Source organism: Seriola aureovittata, chromosome 19, assembly GCF_021018895.1.
Source record: "Seriola aureovittata isolate HTS-2021-v1 ecotype China chromosome 19, ASM2101889v1, whole genome shotgun sequence".
Classification (NCBI taxonomy): Eukaryota; Metazoa; Chordata; class Actinopteri; order Carangiformes; family Carangidae; genus Seriola; species Seriola aureovittata.
This window is the reverse complement of record NC_079382.1, coordinates 17,150,051-17,169,072: the sequence shown is the minus strand read 5'-3', so window position 1 is coordinate 17,169,072 and position 19,022 is coordinate 17,150,051. Positions and strand designations below refer to the sequence as shown.

Sequence of the window (19,022 nt, the reverse complement as noted above, 5' to 3'; positions counted from 1 at the left end):
ATCATAAGACGATTCTCTTCTCTTCTCTTGCTGCCTCTCCAGCACTGAAAATGCTTGCGTAACTTTCAGTTCATGGTCTTTTGTCATGTGTGTGCAGTTTTTATGCTCTATGAATGGGTTAGTTCCAGAAACATCAAAACATATTCCCACATAAGACCTTTCAACTCTGTCTCTTTCTATCTCTCTCTCTCTCTTTCTTTCTTTCTCTACTGGTGATACTTTGCTGGACTTCAACAGTTCTTAACTTTGTGTGTTTAAATCCTACTGGGGGAAAAAAAAAGACACACCCACACACGCCAATCAACCCCTTAGATATACAATTAAAAGCTTGAACATTACAGCTCCCATCTGGTAGATGGGCTGTCATGCGCACACACACACACACAAAAACAAAACAAAAAAAAACAAAACATACACCTTCTCAAGAAATTAGTAGCACAAACCACATCGCATACACACAAATGCATATTCGTAGCCTGTTTTGCCTCCTACCATTCTCTCCTCTTAGATGTAAAAGAGACAGAAGGACAGACCTGAGTGTGGGATGGGAAAGTGAGAGAGAACGAGAGCGAGAGAGAGGGGTACAACAGATGTCCACAAACACACACAATTATGCAACACACTTACAGTACACAACGTACACTTATTTCTGCTTCACACACAAATGAAAGAGGGCAAGCATCCTCTCCCACACACACACGCAGATGTACACACACAACCGCCTGATTAAACATACAAGAAAACATGCACAATATACGTCTGTCTCTGTTTCACACAGACTCTCACACACAGTCTCTCACCCCCCAGTCTCACCCTTCGGGGACCATCTGGACTCCGTTCTGTCAGTCGCTACAATGCGAGCCTTGTTGTGGGATAAAATGTTGCTTTTTGTTGTGTATGTGTGAGTTTTTTTTTTCTGTCTAATTTTCAGAGCTGGCCTTGATGGTGAAGATGACAACTCGTTGCAAAAATGAAATACATTATGTTTGCTACCCAGAAAACCAGTAGCCAGTCATATGGACTAACTGCAGGAGAGGTTATTGATAATTTACTCTATATTATGAGCACTACAATGTCACGTTTTTAGATGTTCCCGACGTTATAATCTATTAACTATACATAAATTGCAGTTCAAAACCAAATGCAAATCTAACCCACATTCAAGGTAAATATGTAAAGTGGAAATTTTCTGTTAGAAAAGAGGCTGTTGAAATATTTGCTAAAGAGTCATTTTTATCATTATTTCTGCCACCACTGTTTACATATGTAGCCCTGTAGATGCCTTGGAACAGGCAGCACTGAAACGAATTATACAATACCCCGCGCAGTAGAAATAGATTTACCCTCACTTTATTAGGAACACCTGTATGCCTGCTTATTCATGCAATTATCCAATCAGCCAATCATGCGGCGGCAATGTGATGCATGAAATCATGCAGATACGGAATAATCTCAGTGACTTCGACTGTGGCATGCCTGTAGGTGGGCTGTGGCTGGTTTGACTATTTCTAAAACCGCTCATGGTTTGAATGCCACAGCCTACTGAGTATTGCTGACCACCTGAATCCTTTTATGGCCACAATTTCCCATCTTCTAAAGGCTATGTCCAGCATGATAATGCACCATGTCACAAAGTGCTTCTGAGGCTTCCCCAGTCACCAGATCTGAATCCGGTTAGAACAGGAGGTTGGCAGCCTGAATGTGCAGCTGATAAACCTGCAGGAATTATGTGATGATGTGTCAACATGGAGCACAATCTCAAAGGACTAATTCAACATCTTGTGGAATCCAAGCCACAAAGAACTGGAGCTGTTTTGAGAGCAAAGGGAGGCTCTACCAGCTATTAGTATGGTGTTCCTAATAAAGTGCTGGGTGAGTGTCAGACTTTGCCTAAACCAGCCTTTAACTTTCTTGTTGGTTGCATGGCTGTTAACAGGCATATTTGTTCCTATTTGTTTTGTTTGTTTTGTTTTATATCCACAGCAGTTGGTTCACATGATCATCTGTTTATTATTTTTCACTGTGTTCATCTAAGGATGTCTATACCCTGAGTACACATCCTGCATTTAAGCAGCCCCCTGCTTACCACTACTTTAAAGTGACCACTGGCCAGATCAAGTGATGGAATTCAGGGTTAAGCTGTCTGACTGCGGATGTGTCAAAGGTAGGTGTTGAGAGAAATGCAAGCGTCCCTCATTTTCTCTTCACAATGAGAGCTAAAGAGCTGGGACTCAAACCAGTGACCCTGAAGCCACAGAGCCTCTGAAAGTCTTGGTGGTGTCATTTATAAAAATTCAATGAAGGTAGATTCCACAGATTGTTAATTCTTCCTTTTTACTTACTTATACACAGCACAGTAAAATGCAAGTACGTATTTCTTTCCATATGACACAGCATTCTGAACCTGACTAATCGACACTGCATGCTATTATCGTACATAAGATCAATACATATGATCATTATGACCACACACTATAATACTTCCCTCTTCTGATTTACATAACAGAAGATCACAGTAGAGATTTGGTGGTTCACAGCTCAAACCTGATTGGATTTGACCTGAGCCAACAGGTTTGTGCTACCACAGCTTTCTTATTTCCTTCCTTGGGTGTCATTTAAAAAAAAAAAAAAAAAAAAAAAAACTTTATGAGGTATTGTTTTGTGTTCAAAAGTGTCACCTGCCCTGTGTAGGACACACAGGAGTCTGTAGGCTAAGCTTGTTCTACTGCATATATCAAAATATTAAGAACTTCATATCAGCAAAAATTTGAGGGAGGAAATCCGAGGTAACAATTAAACCACTTTCACAAAAACAATGGGTGTTTTTTTTTTTTATAATGTTGAGGGCAAAATTCAGCTGAGGTATGATCATAGAAAGATGAGCAGTTTGTACTGTAAATGACACTTGGAGTCTACACTGTGATAAAATGTCAGGTTGTAATTGTTTCCGACTCGTTAAATGCTGCATTGATTTGCGCTTTGGCTCCGGTCAGGACAGAGTGCATGTCGGTTCGGACTCTTTTTTAGTCTTTTGATTCTACTTTAATCCACTTTGTGGCCTATCAGTTACATAGAAAGTACGAGCCTCTGTGCAGAGGACTGTACTAGACAGACCATTAAGAGTGGTGAAATAAGAATTGTGAGTTTTGCCAAAACTCCCCAAAGAGTTTATTGATCTACTATATGAAGCCTCTGCGAAACATTCATTAACTGTCAGACACGGAGGAAGCATAATTACATTATTGAATTACTACATATTCACTTTCTGCCAGTGATTGGACGAACGTGCGACAGTGTAATTCTCACATCTTCTCAACAACTTGCAAACAACTTTTCCCCATGTGAGAAATGGTCGGACGAGTTAATTTTCTGGAATTTCTTCCTCAGACAAATTGCTTTGTGGTCAAGTTTGCTTTCCAAATGAAACCATTTTACATTCAGTGACTGAATTAAACTGAACCACTATTAGGGGCCGACACAAAATGGCTGCAGTGGAAATGGCTGCAGATGGGAACTCTGACATCAAAAGAAAAAGTAAATGATTTTTACAGTCTAATAGTGCACAAATGGACTCAGCCTGAACTCTCCTGCTCCACTCAATAAAATTCATTAAGACTGGGAGTGATAGGGAGAGCGAAGTAGACAGAGAGAGAGAGTCAGACTGACAGTGGTGGGGAGGGAGAGAGAGAGAAAGAGAGAGTTGTTGTGTTTTAATAATTCCTGGTGGTTTTTTGTCATTCGTACAGGATCAATAACAACCCTCCATCTCCCAGACACCAGCCGATCAGCACTGTAGGAGAGCAATAGATCAGGCTGATTAATCAATAACCATTTAGCTGGGTGGAGAGGGGAAACAACTACAGAACAATGAACTATCAAATACACATTAATACCATCTGTCAGCCTGTCTTCCTGCCTTTGTGCTTGTCTGACGGTTTTATCTGTCTAGTTGTTGGTCGGCCTGTCTATCGTTCTTTGTGAAGCGTCTATGTGTTAATCTGTCTTTCTGCTAATGCCGCTGTTTTCGTCAAAAGCGCAGGTTAAGTGCCATCTGTATGTCTGCGTTCACTGCCATCTCTTTGTACCGGTATAGCTTTTTATTCTCACTCTTAAACACAGCTGGCAGTCAGTGGGCCGCTCCGACATCACACCTCCTACTAGCACAGCTGCTTGCCGATGCACAGTCACACACTCCAGATGGTGCACCACTCAGTGTTTTAGCAGAAGGATTAAAGGTATCATTTAGCTGAAATCGAGTTTCATAGATGAAGTAGTACCCCTTCAGTGTAATGTCCCATCTCAGACAAGAAAGCTACACTACAGGCTTTCTTCATAATGATTCCTTGAAAAGTAGATCATGTTTTCTCTTAAAGCCCCAGTGTGAAGAATGTTTTGATCTGATTATAGCCCCCACTGCACCCCCATGTGTTTAACCCCCATGAAAAAAGCCTTTAACTTTTAAATAATATACTGTACAACTCAACATATACAGTAATCCCTGCATTGACACAAAAGAAAGAGAAAAAAACTCAAATACAAAGTTTGCTGTTCAGCCTTTAATATCCTGTCTGATGGAAGGTAGCCTACTGTGATGGCATATCACTAGGAATATACAATAATTACCTTTACACTACAATAATATTTTGCTGAACAGCATCCACTGTGGCCAGTTCCAATAAAAACGCTAAACGCTACATGCAGTGTAACAACAGCACAAAGAAGCAAAAAGTAATATGTTCAGTAAACCAAGTCAACGATGTCAGTCACGTAGCAACACGTATCAAGAGTTTGCCAACATCTGCCAGCATAAGCAGTTGATCATACCAGAACAAGTAAGGCTGTGAAAGCACGTGATCATACTGAGTTGTTTTATTGTCTGAACCCAACAAATTTGTAAAAGGATGTATGTGCCCAATCTTCTGTCAGAAGTTATATAATGTCACTTTAAAATAAGTATGCTATAATACATGGGCCTAGAATTTATGGCCTAAACGTAGCTTTCAACTGTGACTCAAACTACAGCAGCAAACTATGGATTTACATGTATTCATCTCTTTGTTGTTTGTCGGTTTGCTTACGTTGGCAGTTTTTTGCTGTGACAGCATCTCCGTAGTAACCGTCAGCACAACTGTCGCATGCCGCCCCGCCATAACCTTGCCGACAGCGCAGACATTGGCCTGTGATTGGATCACAGCTGCCAGGTGTGGATAGGTCCAGGTTGCCATGGCAATCACAGGGCTGGCAGGAGCCTCCTGGTACGGTGGGACTGCCGTAGTATCCGTTGGAACATCTAGGAGGCAGCAGAGAGACGCAGAAACAGTGTGATAACAGATATGCACAGGTAGCAAACATACCAGATTCCTGCTACATGAAGGTCTTTGCAGGTTTTAATCCTGGATATTTCAAATTTCTGATTTGGTAGCCTCGAAAAGACACTAATCTGCCGTCGTTGAAAATGACTGTGATGAAACTGACAGCACAAACTTTCACCAGGATTTTCTCACTTTTCTACAAACAAAAACTTTCAAACTGCAATCAAAATGTTCTAAAGGATGCAACACTGGGGGGCTTTAAAGTACCGCAATAATTGATCAGCATACCAGCTAATGCCGGTATGCTGAAAGAGCAGGTAGCACAGTAATATCTCTTCAAAGTGCAGTTTTGCTCTGCTTTCATGCTACAAATAATGCTTGAAAATGCAGTTTTTGTCAGCTATGGTCTGCAAGAAAATATGTAGGGGCTCAATTGTCTTCTGTCTTTTGTATCGAACAACTACAGAAAACAACTCTCAGATTTCAGCCAGTGAATAGGCCTATCATCAAACATACTGTTTACCTAAGCTTTCAGCTTGTGCATAGCAACAACACACTGATCTTCAAACACGAGATCACTAATTAAAGTATAGGTCTCACCCCACAAGAGCTGGCAACCAGTATCCAATCATCAAATAAATAAGCAATAAAGCTAATCTAGCTGTGCCAAGAGGAATTACCAGCATTGTTACAGCATGTCTGAGACCAATGAGACCACTTGAAGGTACCTGCTGTATAATTCATATTAAACACAAGCACTCATATCACATACACAGATAGACATTCATTCATAGACATACACACAAAGAGCTAGAGGGCAACAAAGTCCAACCAAACAGCAACAGATATGAAATTTATGTTTATTTTAAGTCTAACAGAGATTTATTTTTTTGATGTTTTTTATTAGATTTAGTGTCTTCAGGCAGTCCTTTCAAAAATTATCATTATTTACAACAGGCTGCCCAGGTTTTACTCAAATAAAAACATTAATGTAACTGAACATTTATAAACCTGATGCAGAAATGTCCAAATGCATCTCTACTATTACTAATTATAGAAAATCAAGTGATAGAACAATATATATATGTCTTTAGGGGATTATTCTTATCTGTTCATCTCTTTTATCTGTAGAAATATGTGGCTAATGTAAAATTTATTTGATTCTTTTATTTTGTAAAGTTCTTTGTGATTGGTGAAAAATAAGTGAAAGTACCCCCCCCCCCCCCACAAAAAACAAAACCAAAAAAACAAACAAAAAAAACCCAAGAAAAACATGCTTTTGATTTGTCTCATTCATGGACACTAAAATTAAAAGTGGCTGCCCCCTCGAGCAAGGATAAGGACACAGAAATGTGTGAACTGTCACACAATTCTAAGAATTTTGTCCTTGTTTTCTCAGACTCTTTCCTTTTGATTAATAATAAGAGGAAGTCCAGTGGCTGCAAAATATATTAACCTGAGAGTGTTCTGAGAGCACAGCACTGTGACAAGAGCCACTGGAACCCAATACAAACTGGCCTAAGCTGAAATAAAGCTCTACAGGCTGAAAAGGGAATTAAGATGAAATAGGGAAGGAAGAGAAAGAGAGATGGAGTAAGGGGATATTGGAGAGAGAGAGAGAGAGAGAGAGAGAGAACAAAAGAAAAAAAAGAGAGATGGAGACAGGGGAAAAGGTCTTCACATTGAGAGGAGAATTGAATTTAGAGAGCAGGGAAAAGAAAGGACAGAGAGGGGGAAAGAGTCAAGAGCAGCCAGCCATTATTACTACTGACCCTCCTTGGTACTCAATAGAACTGGTTTATTAGCTTCTGAGTGTGTATGTGCATGTTGTTCAAGTGTGGCTGTGTGTGTGTGTGTGTGTGTGTGTGTGTGTGTGTGTGTGTGTGTGCGCTCTGTATCCTCCTAGTCAGGTGGAGAATTGTAATCTCACTTTTTCATGGGAGAGAAGAGGGGATAAAGTGTGTGTTTGAGTTTCTTGCAAGTTACTTGCAAGATGAATTCAAACTCTATTCTATTCTATTCTATACTACCATGTGTGTGTAGTGCTTGGGCCTCAAGAGGAAGTGAAGGTATTTATAGTGGAGAGTCCCGAGTGCTTGAAGGAGATGGGGGGGGGGGGGGGGGGGGGTTTAGACACCTGGTCGAAACCATCAGAGTGTACAGGAACCAGACGGTGAACACAACTGGTAGAGAGTTACAGAGGGAGAGAGAAGGGTTGGGAAAAGTTATGTTCTTTTATTTTTAGTGTTAGAAATAGGGAGTCGGCGCCGGGGGAAGACAGGCTCTGCTCCCCCATCAAACATTTTTTCCATCATTTTAAAGCATTTTGAGATCAACTGTACATTTCGTGTTAAAAGTAGAAATTTTAAAGATTCTCATATTAATAAGAATCTTGCAGTTTGTTTTGTTTTTATCTTTAAATATATGTATATTAACACCAGGAAATAAAGTCTTATTTTTGCTTAAATATGACTTAAACTCACAATTTGCAAGTAGCAACCTTGCTGCCGTCAATCAGTTTTAAATCCCCTCAATATATTGAAAGAATAATTGTGACTTGCTGCACTGTGCCAGTGAGAGGAGCTGTGGAAGTATCAGCACTTATTTCTCAGAAAACAGACTTTCAAATTTCTGTCTCTCCCTCTCTCTGTAGATGTTGAAGTCCCTGACAATCAAAATGTTCTGCCTGCCTGTTGTTGCCAGCATGTAAAACTGTAGAGTGGCGCTTTTGCTATTATTGTTTTTCCAATCAGCTTCTTCTTCAATGAGCAACCAGGGTTTCAGAAGTTTTAAATATTATTTTGCAAAACGTTAATAGTATACATCATCCATAAAAATATTTTTTATTCTTTTATTGTAAAGCATTTAATTCCTGCCTCTATACACACACCGTTTTTTCGTTTCTTTGTGGCATACTGTATAATAAAGAGACAGACAGAAAGGCTGAGAGAGACAAAGACAGAGGCAGATAAGTTTTTAAGTTAAATACGTTAAGCCTTCACATTTTCAGTCTTTTATCTCTGTATGCCAGACACACAGTATCAATCTTGTCTTTCAAAACACTGAGTTACATTTTTAAAACTTCCAAAGCTATGCATGTAGTGATTTTTTAATCTTCTTTGAAATAAAATTCTATCCAGTCTCTCCAAGTTTTATATTTGTATTTAGATCAAGAGACACTGAAAAAAAATGATTAAAACCACAGTGGAGGCTATTACTCCGACTACTTCCTCTAGTAATGCTAAACTAATGCTGTGCCAACACTCATTTTAATAACATACGTAATGTTGACAATGTCGTGTTCTTCCTGAATTCCTAATTACACTGTTGAAGCAATGTTGGGCCTCAGTAGAACTGTGTACCTTAGTGCTCATATCACATATCATTTGGGGGGATATTAGGCTTGGCTTTATTGTCCCTGTTGTTGTTTTTGCAGGTTTTGTCATGCTGCTTCTTAGGCACCAGTCAGCCATGAAAGAGAATCCTCTCTGGTGTGACCCTTCACAAGGTTTCATATTTTTTGTTTAGCTTGCCCAGTAATGGCTATTGTTTAGTTTTTACAAACCCAGTTGAAGCGTTGTCCCATTGCTGAGGCTTGACTTCACAGTTAATGTTAATATCAACAAATATAATAACGTTAGCAATAATTGCTTACTACATGAAAGGATGTTTGAATACAGTGCATCATATTCATCAGCTAGATGGTGATGAGTCAAAGTCTGAATGAATGTGTAAAACCTGAAATACACCAATAACATCTGGACGTAATGGCAAACCCTAGATAGCACTAAATAGCAGCTGACGATTCAGGAGAGTTTCAGCCGACTTATTTTGTTAGGCAGCTGCATTGGGAAGCTTTCAGCTAAGTTCTAAATGGCTGTTTATGGACAGGAAATTGAAAAGCTGAATCACTTAGCAGAGAGTGGATAGTCTATTAGCATGGGAGGAATAGAGCTGATTCTGTTAAAGCCCATAATACAGACAAATTGGCACATTACAATTAATTACCACTAACAACAACAAAAGCACTGTAGATAATGAAGTGTAATGGCAGGTAGTGCATAGCAGGTATCAATTAGACTAATAGAACAAGAAAACCAACCAACTGCTGATTACCTCTTTAATACTGTCATTAGTAATAAAATATTATTTTACATTATGCCAGCCCCTGTGTGTTCTGACTCAATGCAGCAGACTCTTTGTTTATTTCTCTCTCCTTTTAGCAAAGAGCTGTGTTCCTGTGACTGGATGCACCATATGGCATCTGAGCAGCACATACATATGAATCTAAAGAATGTATGTACACAGATGCAGTCCGTACACACTCTCACTAAAACAAACAAACAATCACTTAAAGAGAAAGAGAGAAAGCGAGCTGGAGTTAGAAAGAGCAGCTCAGAAGAATCTTTCTAATATTGACTGCTGATTGATATTGATGCTTTATTATTAGGATGAATAAAAACTCACAGATTCTCATTAATGCACAAACATGGGAGCACATTAGAAAGAGAGGTGAACCACTCAACTGGTTGAGCCCTCTGTCAATGCTAGACCATATTTGTCAGTGACTGTGTTGTAGTGCAGTGCAGATGCCTCTGTGTGACAGAGTTAAAAAATGGACTGACAATGAGTCAGTTTGCTTTCCACTGGCAAATGAGGTTTATAAAAAGATTCAAAGGCAGACAGAGAGGTTCTGCTGTGGACAGCATGGCGAGGCATGCAGACTATGCAGGCCATGGAGCTGAGGCCCACGTCCACCAGCAGCTCTCTTTTAACTAACAACTAATAGCAAAGGCCTGTGAAACTGTGACTGAGCACCTATTTGAAGCACAATGTTTCATCCTTGAGATCATAATGCTTATAATATTCACCAGTGTAGATACCAACCAAACCAAATAGAAAAATAAATTTGTGGTCATGGTAGATGACCCCTGCAGACAGTAAGCTACAGTGTACAGCAATGCTGCCTTCAGTGGTAAACCAAGAGAAAATCAAGCCTGCACTTGAAAATGAGAAGGCCATAAAAGAAGCAGCCAAAACACATGTAGTTATTTTAGATTCGAACAATTCCTCCTATTGACTATCCACCAGATGTAGTTTGATATAATCTCGTCATTATCATCCACATGCAATGTGATGACTATAAATCGATCTGTTATATTTGGGTACCACCTTATGATTAGACATCCATTGTACAGGGTTTACAAAGCCTTTATTAATGTTTAATATATCATTTATTAATACTTAAGAGATCATTAATATGCCATTACTTTCCCATTACTTAAGTCATTTGATAATTTATTATATGGTATGAAAACCCTGTATTTTAATGGATCACCAACATATATATCAGCATTATCGCTAAATAGCTATTAATAAATGAATACGATGTAGACATAAGGAATGTGTGTTTGAAATTCTACTGTATGAATATAATTATATTTAAGTCCTAATATCAGCTGTGTGCAGTTTCACTTCAATAAGAAACAGTCCAAATGCCCTGTGTTTCAGTGGGCCTGGGTGGTGAAATGATTATTTTTACTCAGTCTGTGTCACCAAATGACAGTAGGGCCTGAAGTTTTAACAAGACTAGCATCCAGAGAAAGACTTCTCATTAGTCCTGAGTTGGAAAAAAAAAAAAGCTCACAGCTAATGGAACAAGAATGTCACTCAACTAATAAATGTGGTGTGGACAGAAAGCTAGATGGACAGTGGGACATGAAGCCCTCAAAAAACACTTAATGAGCACCAGTTTCTGTTTTCAGTTGGGGATGGCTGACTATAGTTCTCATTTATCTCCAAAATACTCATTTTTTGGAAAGAAAACAATATCGTTTTTTATTTTATTTTTAAGATTATTGCTCTTATCAACATTTTAAATAATGCAGACCTAATTGAAGATGCTGCAATTAGACCAAAAGTGTTATTTAAATACCGGCAAACTGTTAAATCAGAATTGAACTCACAAGACTTATGGGTGTGGATTTTAGATGAACTGAGTTGTTTTCAGCTCCATATTCAGTAATAATGAACTTAGCTAGACTTTCAAAACAAGCTTGAAGGCCCTCAATTCAACAAAAGTGTAGAGTTTAAGCACAACTGTGTGTTTGTGTGTGTGTGTATAACGTTTCATGTTCAGTGTGTGTATTACCTGTTGCATCGTGGTCCTGTGTATCCAGGCGGACACTGGTCGCACAGCAACTCCCCTTCTTCACCTAGGTGGCAGGTGGGGCTGAAGCTATCGTGGTTGCCATGACGACGTTGTTGTAATAGTTGTTGGTGATGATTTCGGTAGCGTTGTCCCAGTGTGGAGTAAGGGAGGACGAAGAGGAGGAAGAGGAGAGGACAGAGGCGAGTTAAGGTCATTGTTTCTGTCCCCATACACACACTCACACATAAACACCTGTGTTCCTACTTTCACTTTCCAGTCTTCACATTCACACTCTGAAAGACACACACACTTCAATTTCCCCCCTCTCTCTCTCTCACACATCTACGAGTCTGTACTTCCACACACTCCTGATTTTGAAAACACTCTTCCTCCCTAAGAACTGAACTGTACCCAAAATGAACAGAGAGAGAGAGAGAGAGAGGGAGAGAGACAGACGGAGAGAGAGAGGCAGGCAGACAGACAGAGTAAAACGATAGTCTCTCACCCTCGTTCTCTCACCCTCCCACTTCCATAAACTATAGATAGTTCTCCTGGCTCGAGTTCCCGGCCCCCGGACTGATTCACTTGCTGACTGACTGGCTCACTAACCGTGAGCTGGCTCACCGAGTTACAAGTAAGCTCGTTTGGCCAGTTCAACACAAACAACAACAACAACAAAATATAAAATAACACGTAGCTGTTGTATACAATGGATTATATTTACACCAGCTTTACTAAGACACTTAACACTTTAGCTGCGAAATAAACCTACTTACCTAACGTACTGTACTACACATGTTTTTCAGTCATATATACAACTTTTAGAACATTGTTAACTTTAATTACAGATCATATGCTGCTACTGTCAGAGAGGGTAATATGGATAAAATCCTCCATCACAATACAAGCAATTTTATATCACAAAGATAAACCGTTCATTGAGAAATTATCCGGACAGGAAAACCTCAATATACATTGTACTGTAAAATCTATGTAAAAAATGTAACAGTCACATTACCTAACCTGATGCTACTATAACAACAGGTCACTGAGCGGAGCTTAAAGTATGCCTGGAGTGAAGCCAGCGGAGAGTTGAGGTCTACAGTAACACAGCTCATCAAAATAATCTGCTGGATAAGTTTAATGACTGCACTTGGAGGTATCCTGATCACCAGACTGGGCCTGGCAGCGCAATCCCAACCCACAAAATATCAAATGTGTGTGTAAGGCTACATAATAATAGACAGATATAACAATAGACAAAGATTAATAGTGCAAATTTCAAGCGACTCCGATTCGAGACCACAAAGTATCTGTTTCTTACGCTGACTAAATTTGGCCATAAAAGGCATAATGTCTCCAAGAATTATGGGTAATACATAAAATAGACCATGATGACACAAATTTGGCTTCCAATTACAAGGAAATGGTTCAGAATTTAAAAAATACATCAGCAATGTTTAGGTCATATGAGAAGATAGAAATGTTTTTGCAAAGTTTGGCAGAGATTGTGTAACGACAGTTATGAAAAAAAGACAAATCAAAGTGGAGGTAAATCTTCATAGGTGGAGAATGACCGTCATGGATGGATAATTGACCAAGGAGCTAAATTTAACTGAAATCTGTTGAATAGATGTAGATCTAACTGAAAAACTACCAAATAAAAACACTAAAAAACCTCATTGCAGCAGGGTGATTAAGCCTCGGCGTAAATAAAGCGGAACAGCTTTCCAGGACTAAACTGATTTCTATTGATTCGCTGTAAATCGCCTCCGTGATTCCTGTGCTGAAACTAATATGGACATCACTTCATCTGATGTTCATAAGAGGTTAGGCATCACTGCTAACAACAGTCTGACTGGCCGGCTGGCTGGCTATTTGGGTGGTTGGCTTCAGTGAACATAAGGGACTAGATGGCTATTTCGAGTGGCTGAAAGGCACAGCACCTTCAAGCTATTATTACTGCAGTGGTTAGAGGGAGGTAGAGAAGAGGAGAGGTGACAGAGAGAGAGAGAGTTGTGTCTTTCTTTAGCTCTGAGAGTTTTGGACATGACGTGTCATGACTGCATCAAGATTCTCAGCTGCTGCTGCCTGTGTGTGTGTGTGTGTGTGTGTGTGTGTGTGTGTGTGTGTGTGTGTGTGTGTGTGCGTGCGTGCGTGCGTGCCCATGCTGGTGACATCTGTGCACCAAACACACAGCATCTCTCTCTGGTTGTTTGGGGAAACTGCATCTCTATGAAAGAAGATGTAAACGTCTACGTTAACCAGTGCTTACATATTGTTTCAACACAGCTGAAGTTGTAGTAGAAATCCACCCACAAAAATAAGAGATAATTTGACAGCAGCCGTCTCATTTCAGTTGAACATTCCCTTGCAAGTAACAACCACTACTGACTACATGGTGGTTGTAGTTTATCAAAGCATCCATAATCAATATCTTTAAATTAACAATGTATTAAATGACAATGTTACAATGGGTTGATCGTAATGATGAAGCTGCAGAGAATTATCTCCTGAATCTGCAGCTCCTCTCTCCTTTACAGAGCTTTATACAAGTCTCAGCTTATTGTTTAGCTGTCCACCTGCAACTTTACTCTTTTGGTTCACTCTCACTGCTCTCATGCTTTCATTTTCCGCCACAGCAGACAGCTATCTTTAGCTAAAAAAAGATCCAAGAAAAACAAAACCCATTGTGCATTACCAAAAGGCAAGCCAACATAGTTAGTGACAAGCTGATGAACATAATGGAGATACAGAGATGCTAAAGAACCATATTTTTCCTTCAGGAGTTGGTGGAGACCAAAAACAGAGACATAAGACTTGCAGTCAGACGGACACAGACATGACTCCAAATGACTGATAATGTTGTTCTGTATCTGCTAGATGTGCAAATGAACATCTGTTTTATAACAAGTTCACCGAATCAATTTAAAAGGTGATGATATGTCAGTGTTTTTTTATATAGGTTTTATAGAGGTCCCTGATTAAATTAGGTAATCCCAGATTTTTTTCTACATTCCCTTGCTAAAACCTTCAATAAGAGGTTCATTACGAACTGCTAACAATTTGATACATGAATTATTTATTATGAGTAAAGTTGGACAGTATTTTTCTACCCTCAGAAGTTAATTCCCAGCTATTTTTACTTTTACAATTTTTTTTTTCTTACTTGAGCAACACTAGTTTGAACTGTGAAGCAGGCACAGCACGAGCAGTGTGCCGTATGAGAGCGATGGAATCATAAAAGCTTTGTTTTAAACGCAGTTAATGACTTGCGGGAGAGGTTTGAGTTTGCTACTGTGTCAGTTTTTTTCACCACAGTTATGTTAATTCAGCCAATTGTGGGCATTTCCACCCACAGGGATGATGTTTGCTCGCTTGTATTGATGTTTCTGACTGTGATGATGATATTTCTATTCATGTCTTTACAATTATATTCCTACTCACAGTAATGAAGCCTCTATGTGTGGTGATGTTCTTTAAGGACAAAAATGTGGCGTCAGGAGAGGAGAGAGGAATGTTATCAAGAGACAGGTCAAGAAGGGAATTGGGGCCATGGAGTCACGGGTGTCAGCAGTAACAGAGTTGGGCGTTTTGTCATCATAGCGGCATTAGCCCCAACGTCTTCAGAACCTACTTGTTGCTGGGAAGATTGAGTGGGCAGGCACAGGATTGACAGTCTGCAGGTGACCCATGGGTGGCGTTACCATAGTATCCAGGTAGGCAGGTGTCACAGTGGGGGCCAGTGGTGTGGTGGAAGCAGTCCTGGAGGAGACACACAGGTTAAAGTTCATTTATGTCGAGAGAACAAACCAAGCATTTGGCAAACAGACAGTCTGACTGTTAACCTCAGTGTCATGAGAAGATCAGTATCTGTGATGATGAAAAAGTCCTGACAACCTATTGTGTTTCTTATTATCTTAAATCATTAAAACAAATCAGATAGCATTTAATCTATTTCCAAACAGGTCAACCATTTTCAAATTTTTTCTCATTTGCTTATTTCTTTTTTTTTCACTTATAAATTTTCAATTCTCAATACAAGACTAAAATTAATCCTACTGGTGATTATCAGAGTGCGTGTTTAGAGTTTTTCTTTGTTTGCTGCAATGCAAGATAACACCTTGATAAGTAATCCATCCAGTACATGTGTTACAGGCAGGACAAGCTGAGTTTGCATTGTAAACGCAGTGTGGTGAGGAAAATGCTGAACACGCACAAGTAGCACCACGGCCGCTTTTATCATCCTAAAACAATGATGAAGATGAATTAGGAGCCACAATTAAGTTAATTTGTAGTTAATAGCTGGAGAGGATGCAAGTTAGGACTGAGAAGAAAACCGAGGAGCCAACAACAGACCTGTTCTATTTTAGTGTATTGTCACACTTTGCTTAGAGAGGTTAAAGGTTCGAAAGGTAAAAACTAATCGGCTCAAGTGTTTCAATACTGTAATAAGAAGAGAAGACATTTTTTTGATATATTTGTACAAAAACACAAATTAATGTTATTAAGTAAAGCTGTCAAATCAAATGATTATCTTGCACACAGCGGCTGGAGGAACAATCTCCAGGAGGTCAACGTTAATGATATGGTTCGGGAATAGCATCACATTTTGTTACAGTAGTAACCAAGCACCCAGGACCCACAGGTATAATTTCAACCTAACACTTGGTTGCTAATGTAGCTCAAAATGTATCAACAAATTTCAGTGTTGGTGAAAATTGTAAGCTGCAAAATTGTTATTATTATAATTGTTCTTCTTCTTCTTATCATTATTATTATTATTATTATTATTATTATTATTATTATTATTTAGAGCTTTTCCTTCAGCCTTGGTGCTAAGAACTGATCGCCAGGATGTTTGCACACTCAAAGATCAACTGATAAAAACCCAATTTCAATCAAACATTAACGAGACTTTTTTTGTTTTGTTTTCAGACTTATAAACTGTTGCTGCTCAACTACTGAACTTGTAATGATATAGTCCACTCACAGTTTGGACTTACACAGCTTTGATGGTTCGATACACTGCACTATTTTTGAATAATTTAATAGTTTAACTGAGAACAAATTATGATAGAAGACAGAATTGGGCAAAAAGTAAAGAAACAGATTGTATTTCTCAAAAAAGAGAAAATGTACCTTTATTGTTCCCCTATTTTATTAATTCTTTGATTATCATGTAAATTTTTTTTCCCACCAACAAACAATGCAACCTGCACAAAACAGGTCTATCAATCAATCAGCATCTCAGGTAATAAACGCTCTAAACTACAAGTAATGTATTTCAAATGAATCTCTGCTGTGAGAAGATCAGCATGGCCTTGTATATTTGTTGGCATTGTGACTCCTTGACTGTTGACGACTGGTAATATAAAAAATACCACTTGCAACACAAGTTCAGTCTAAATCCTTCTAGTTAATGAGCATAATTGATGACCTTATTTAGACTGCCTCAGAGCTCTAACAGTAACATCACATAATGTAAATACATAATGTAGAGTTAATACTTCTGCATGACATTTCACTGATCTTATGATGCAGAATAAAAAAACTTGCAATAAATCAGACTTTTTTTTTACTCTTGTATTTTAGAGTTTGGGTCATTTAACAATTAAAGTAAGCTGAAACTGTGTTCCTGTGGGGAGGTTGTCCCCAGTGTGTGAGAGTGTGTGTGTGTGTGTGTGTGTGTGTGTGTGTGTGTGTGTGTGTGTCTCAGAAGGGAAGAGACATTTAATCTGAGAAAGAAATGAAATGGAACATAACTGAGTCACACACACACTTAACCTATAGGACTATGCCATCATTCACTCATTCAACTATAGCCAGAGAACACATTCCTCAGGGAAAGAGTGTGTTTGCATCTGTCTGTCTGCTTGTCACTGTGTATGAATATGTATAGAGGAGTGTGTGTGTGTGTGTGTGTGTGTGTGTGTGTGTGTGTGTGTGTGTGTGTGTGTGTGTGTGTGTGTAAGAGAGAGAGATTGAGCCTGCCTCCCTGTCTTTCTTCATGTGTGTGCTTTCCCTCTGACATATCCCAGCATACTCCTCATCTATAATGAAACATAACATGGTAATACAAAACCCAAAACTGTGTGTGTGTGTGTGTGTGTGTGTGTGTGTGTGTGTGGTTGCGTGCGTGCGTGCGTGCGTGCGTGCGTGTGTGTGTGTTAGTTTGATGCTAACTGACAGGTTAAGCCTGAGGCATTGTGTAGACTGGGGAGTGACAATGTGTGTGCAGATGCACAAGAGCAGGTTGGCATGTATGTGTATATGTGTGTGCACTGAGTATTTTTATGTTTCTGTGTGTGTGTGTGTGTGTGTGTGTGTGTGTGTGTGTGAGTGAAAGTGTCTCACCCTGCAGTTCCTTTAGTGGCCACTAGATGGTGACTCGAAAAGGACGTAATTGGAAAGTTATTAGTAGGAAAAATTTTCAACCTCTCTCTTTAAGATAAACTAGTGCCAAAGTACATCTTTTCCATGTGAACTCATACATCTCATTTGATTCTCCTTGAAGCTAAAAGATGGGTGTGTCTTCCATTTAAAAGCTCTAACAGTAGTTCCTGCTTCCTTGCACCACCTCAGCTTTAGATGTCCCTAAACTTCAAACTTGTCTCTAACACAAAGGAGTTAAGATCAGAGCCTAAAAGCGAAAAACATTTCAGTGACAAAGCAAATACTTCATTCATCTTTTTCTACAATTTATAGGGCAAAGAGTGAACTGTAAATTGACCATTACACATGAACAATCAAGGGCTCCCAACAGAGTTAAAACTCTCTCAATTATTCATCTAAAAACATCAATGATGTCAACATGAATAAGTTGATGGTTTTAAGCTCATTTACTTATGAAAGACACTTACACTTACCATCACACCATAATGATGATAAACAGAGTGACACCTTAATGCTTTAAAAGATACATTTTGTCAATAGTTAATGTGTTTACAAGCACAGTACAAACAATATTCTATCTGGATGAATTCCGTTGCTTGAAATATTCTGCACATTTATAGAAATATATTGTTTTCCATTTTGGTATTATGTTTTGACATTCTATAAATATCAAAAGTGCCTAAGCCTTTTCTACACCAGACATGAACAGTATGCATCCTGTTTCACTGTTGTTTTTTTCCTGTTTGTTTCCCTTACTAATTTAAAAGTAAAAAAGGAGTTAATAAAATTACAGATATATTGAGAACTGAATTAACCCATAAATGATGAAACAGAGACGCAGAAAAGTGGTTTAATCAACTTATTAATGATCTTACCAGGCAGTGTCCTGTGACCTCGTGGCATTGTGTGGCGTGTCCGTGGCAATGACAAGCTTCACACACACCGTTATACAGATCTCCATTAACCCTCCGAAAACCAGGAACACATGCCTGAAACACACACATACACACACACACAGTTAGACAGACATGTACAGTATGTGTGTCCATATATGCAAAAAACACCAGTAAATCAGCTCCATTCTGAAACAACACATTGATTTGACATTGTTGTTTTGGTGCGGAGGTTTTAAAGGATCGTAGCGGTTTTCTTTTAATCATCCA

At 39.0% G+C, this 19,022-nt stretch overlaps 1 protein-coding gene across 6 annotated transcripts in view; it reads right to left on the bottom strand.

Annotated features, from left to right (window-relative positions):
* The window catches only part of lama2 (laminin, alpha 2), a 181,029-nt gene that overhangs the window by 78,509 nt on the left and 83,498 nt on the right, over nucleotides 1–19,022 (bottom strand). For all 6 annotated transcript variants that reach the window (XM_056404736.1, XM_056404734.1, XM_056404735.1 and 3 more), the window contains exons 18-21: nucleotides 18,735–18,848; nucleotides 15,101–15,228; nucleotides 11,464–11,550; nucleotides 5,079–5,290 (exon numbers count right to left, since the gene is read on the bottom strand). In XM_056404736.1, coding sequence (XP_056260711.1) covers nucleotides 5,079–5,290; nucleotides 11,464–11,550; nucleotides 15,101–15,228; nucleotides 18,735–18,848 — 541 coding nt within the window. The remainder of the gene's footprint in view (nucleotides 1–5,078; nucleotides 5,291–11,463; nucleotides 11,551–15,100; nucleotides 15,229–18,734; nucleotides 18,849–19,022) is intronic.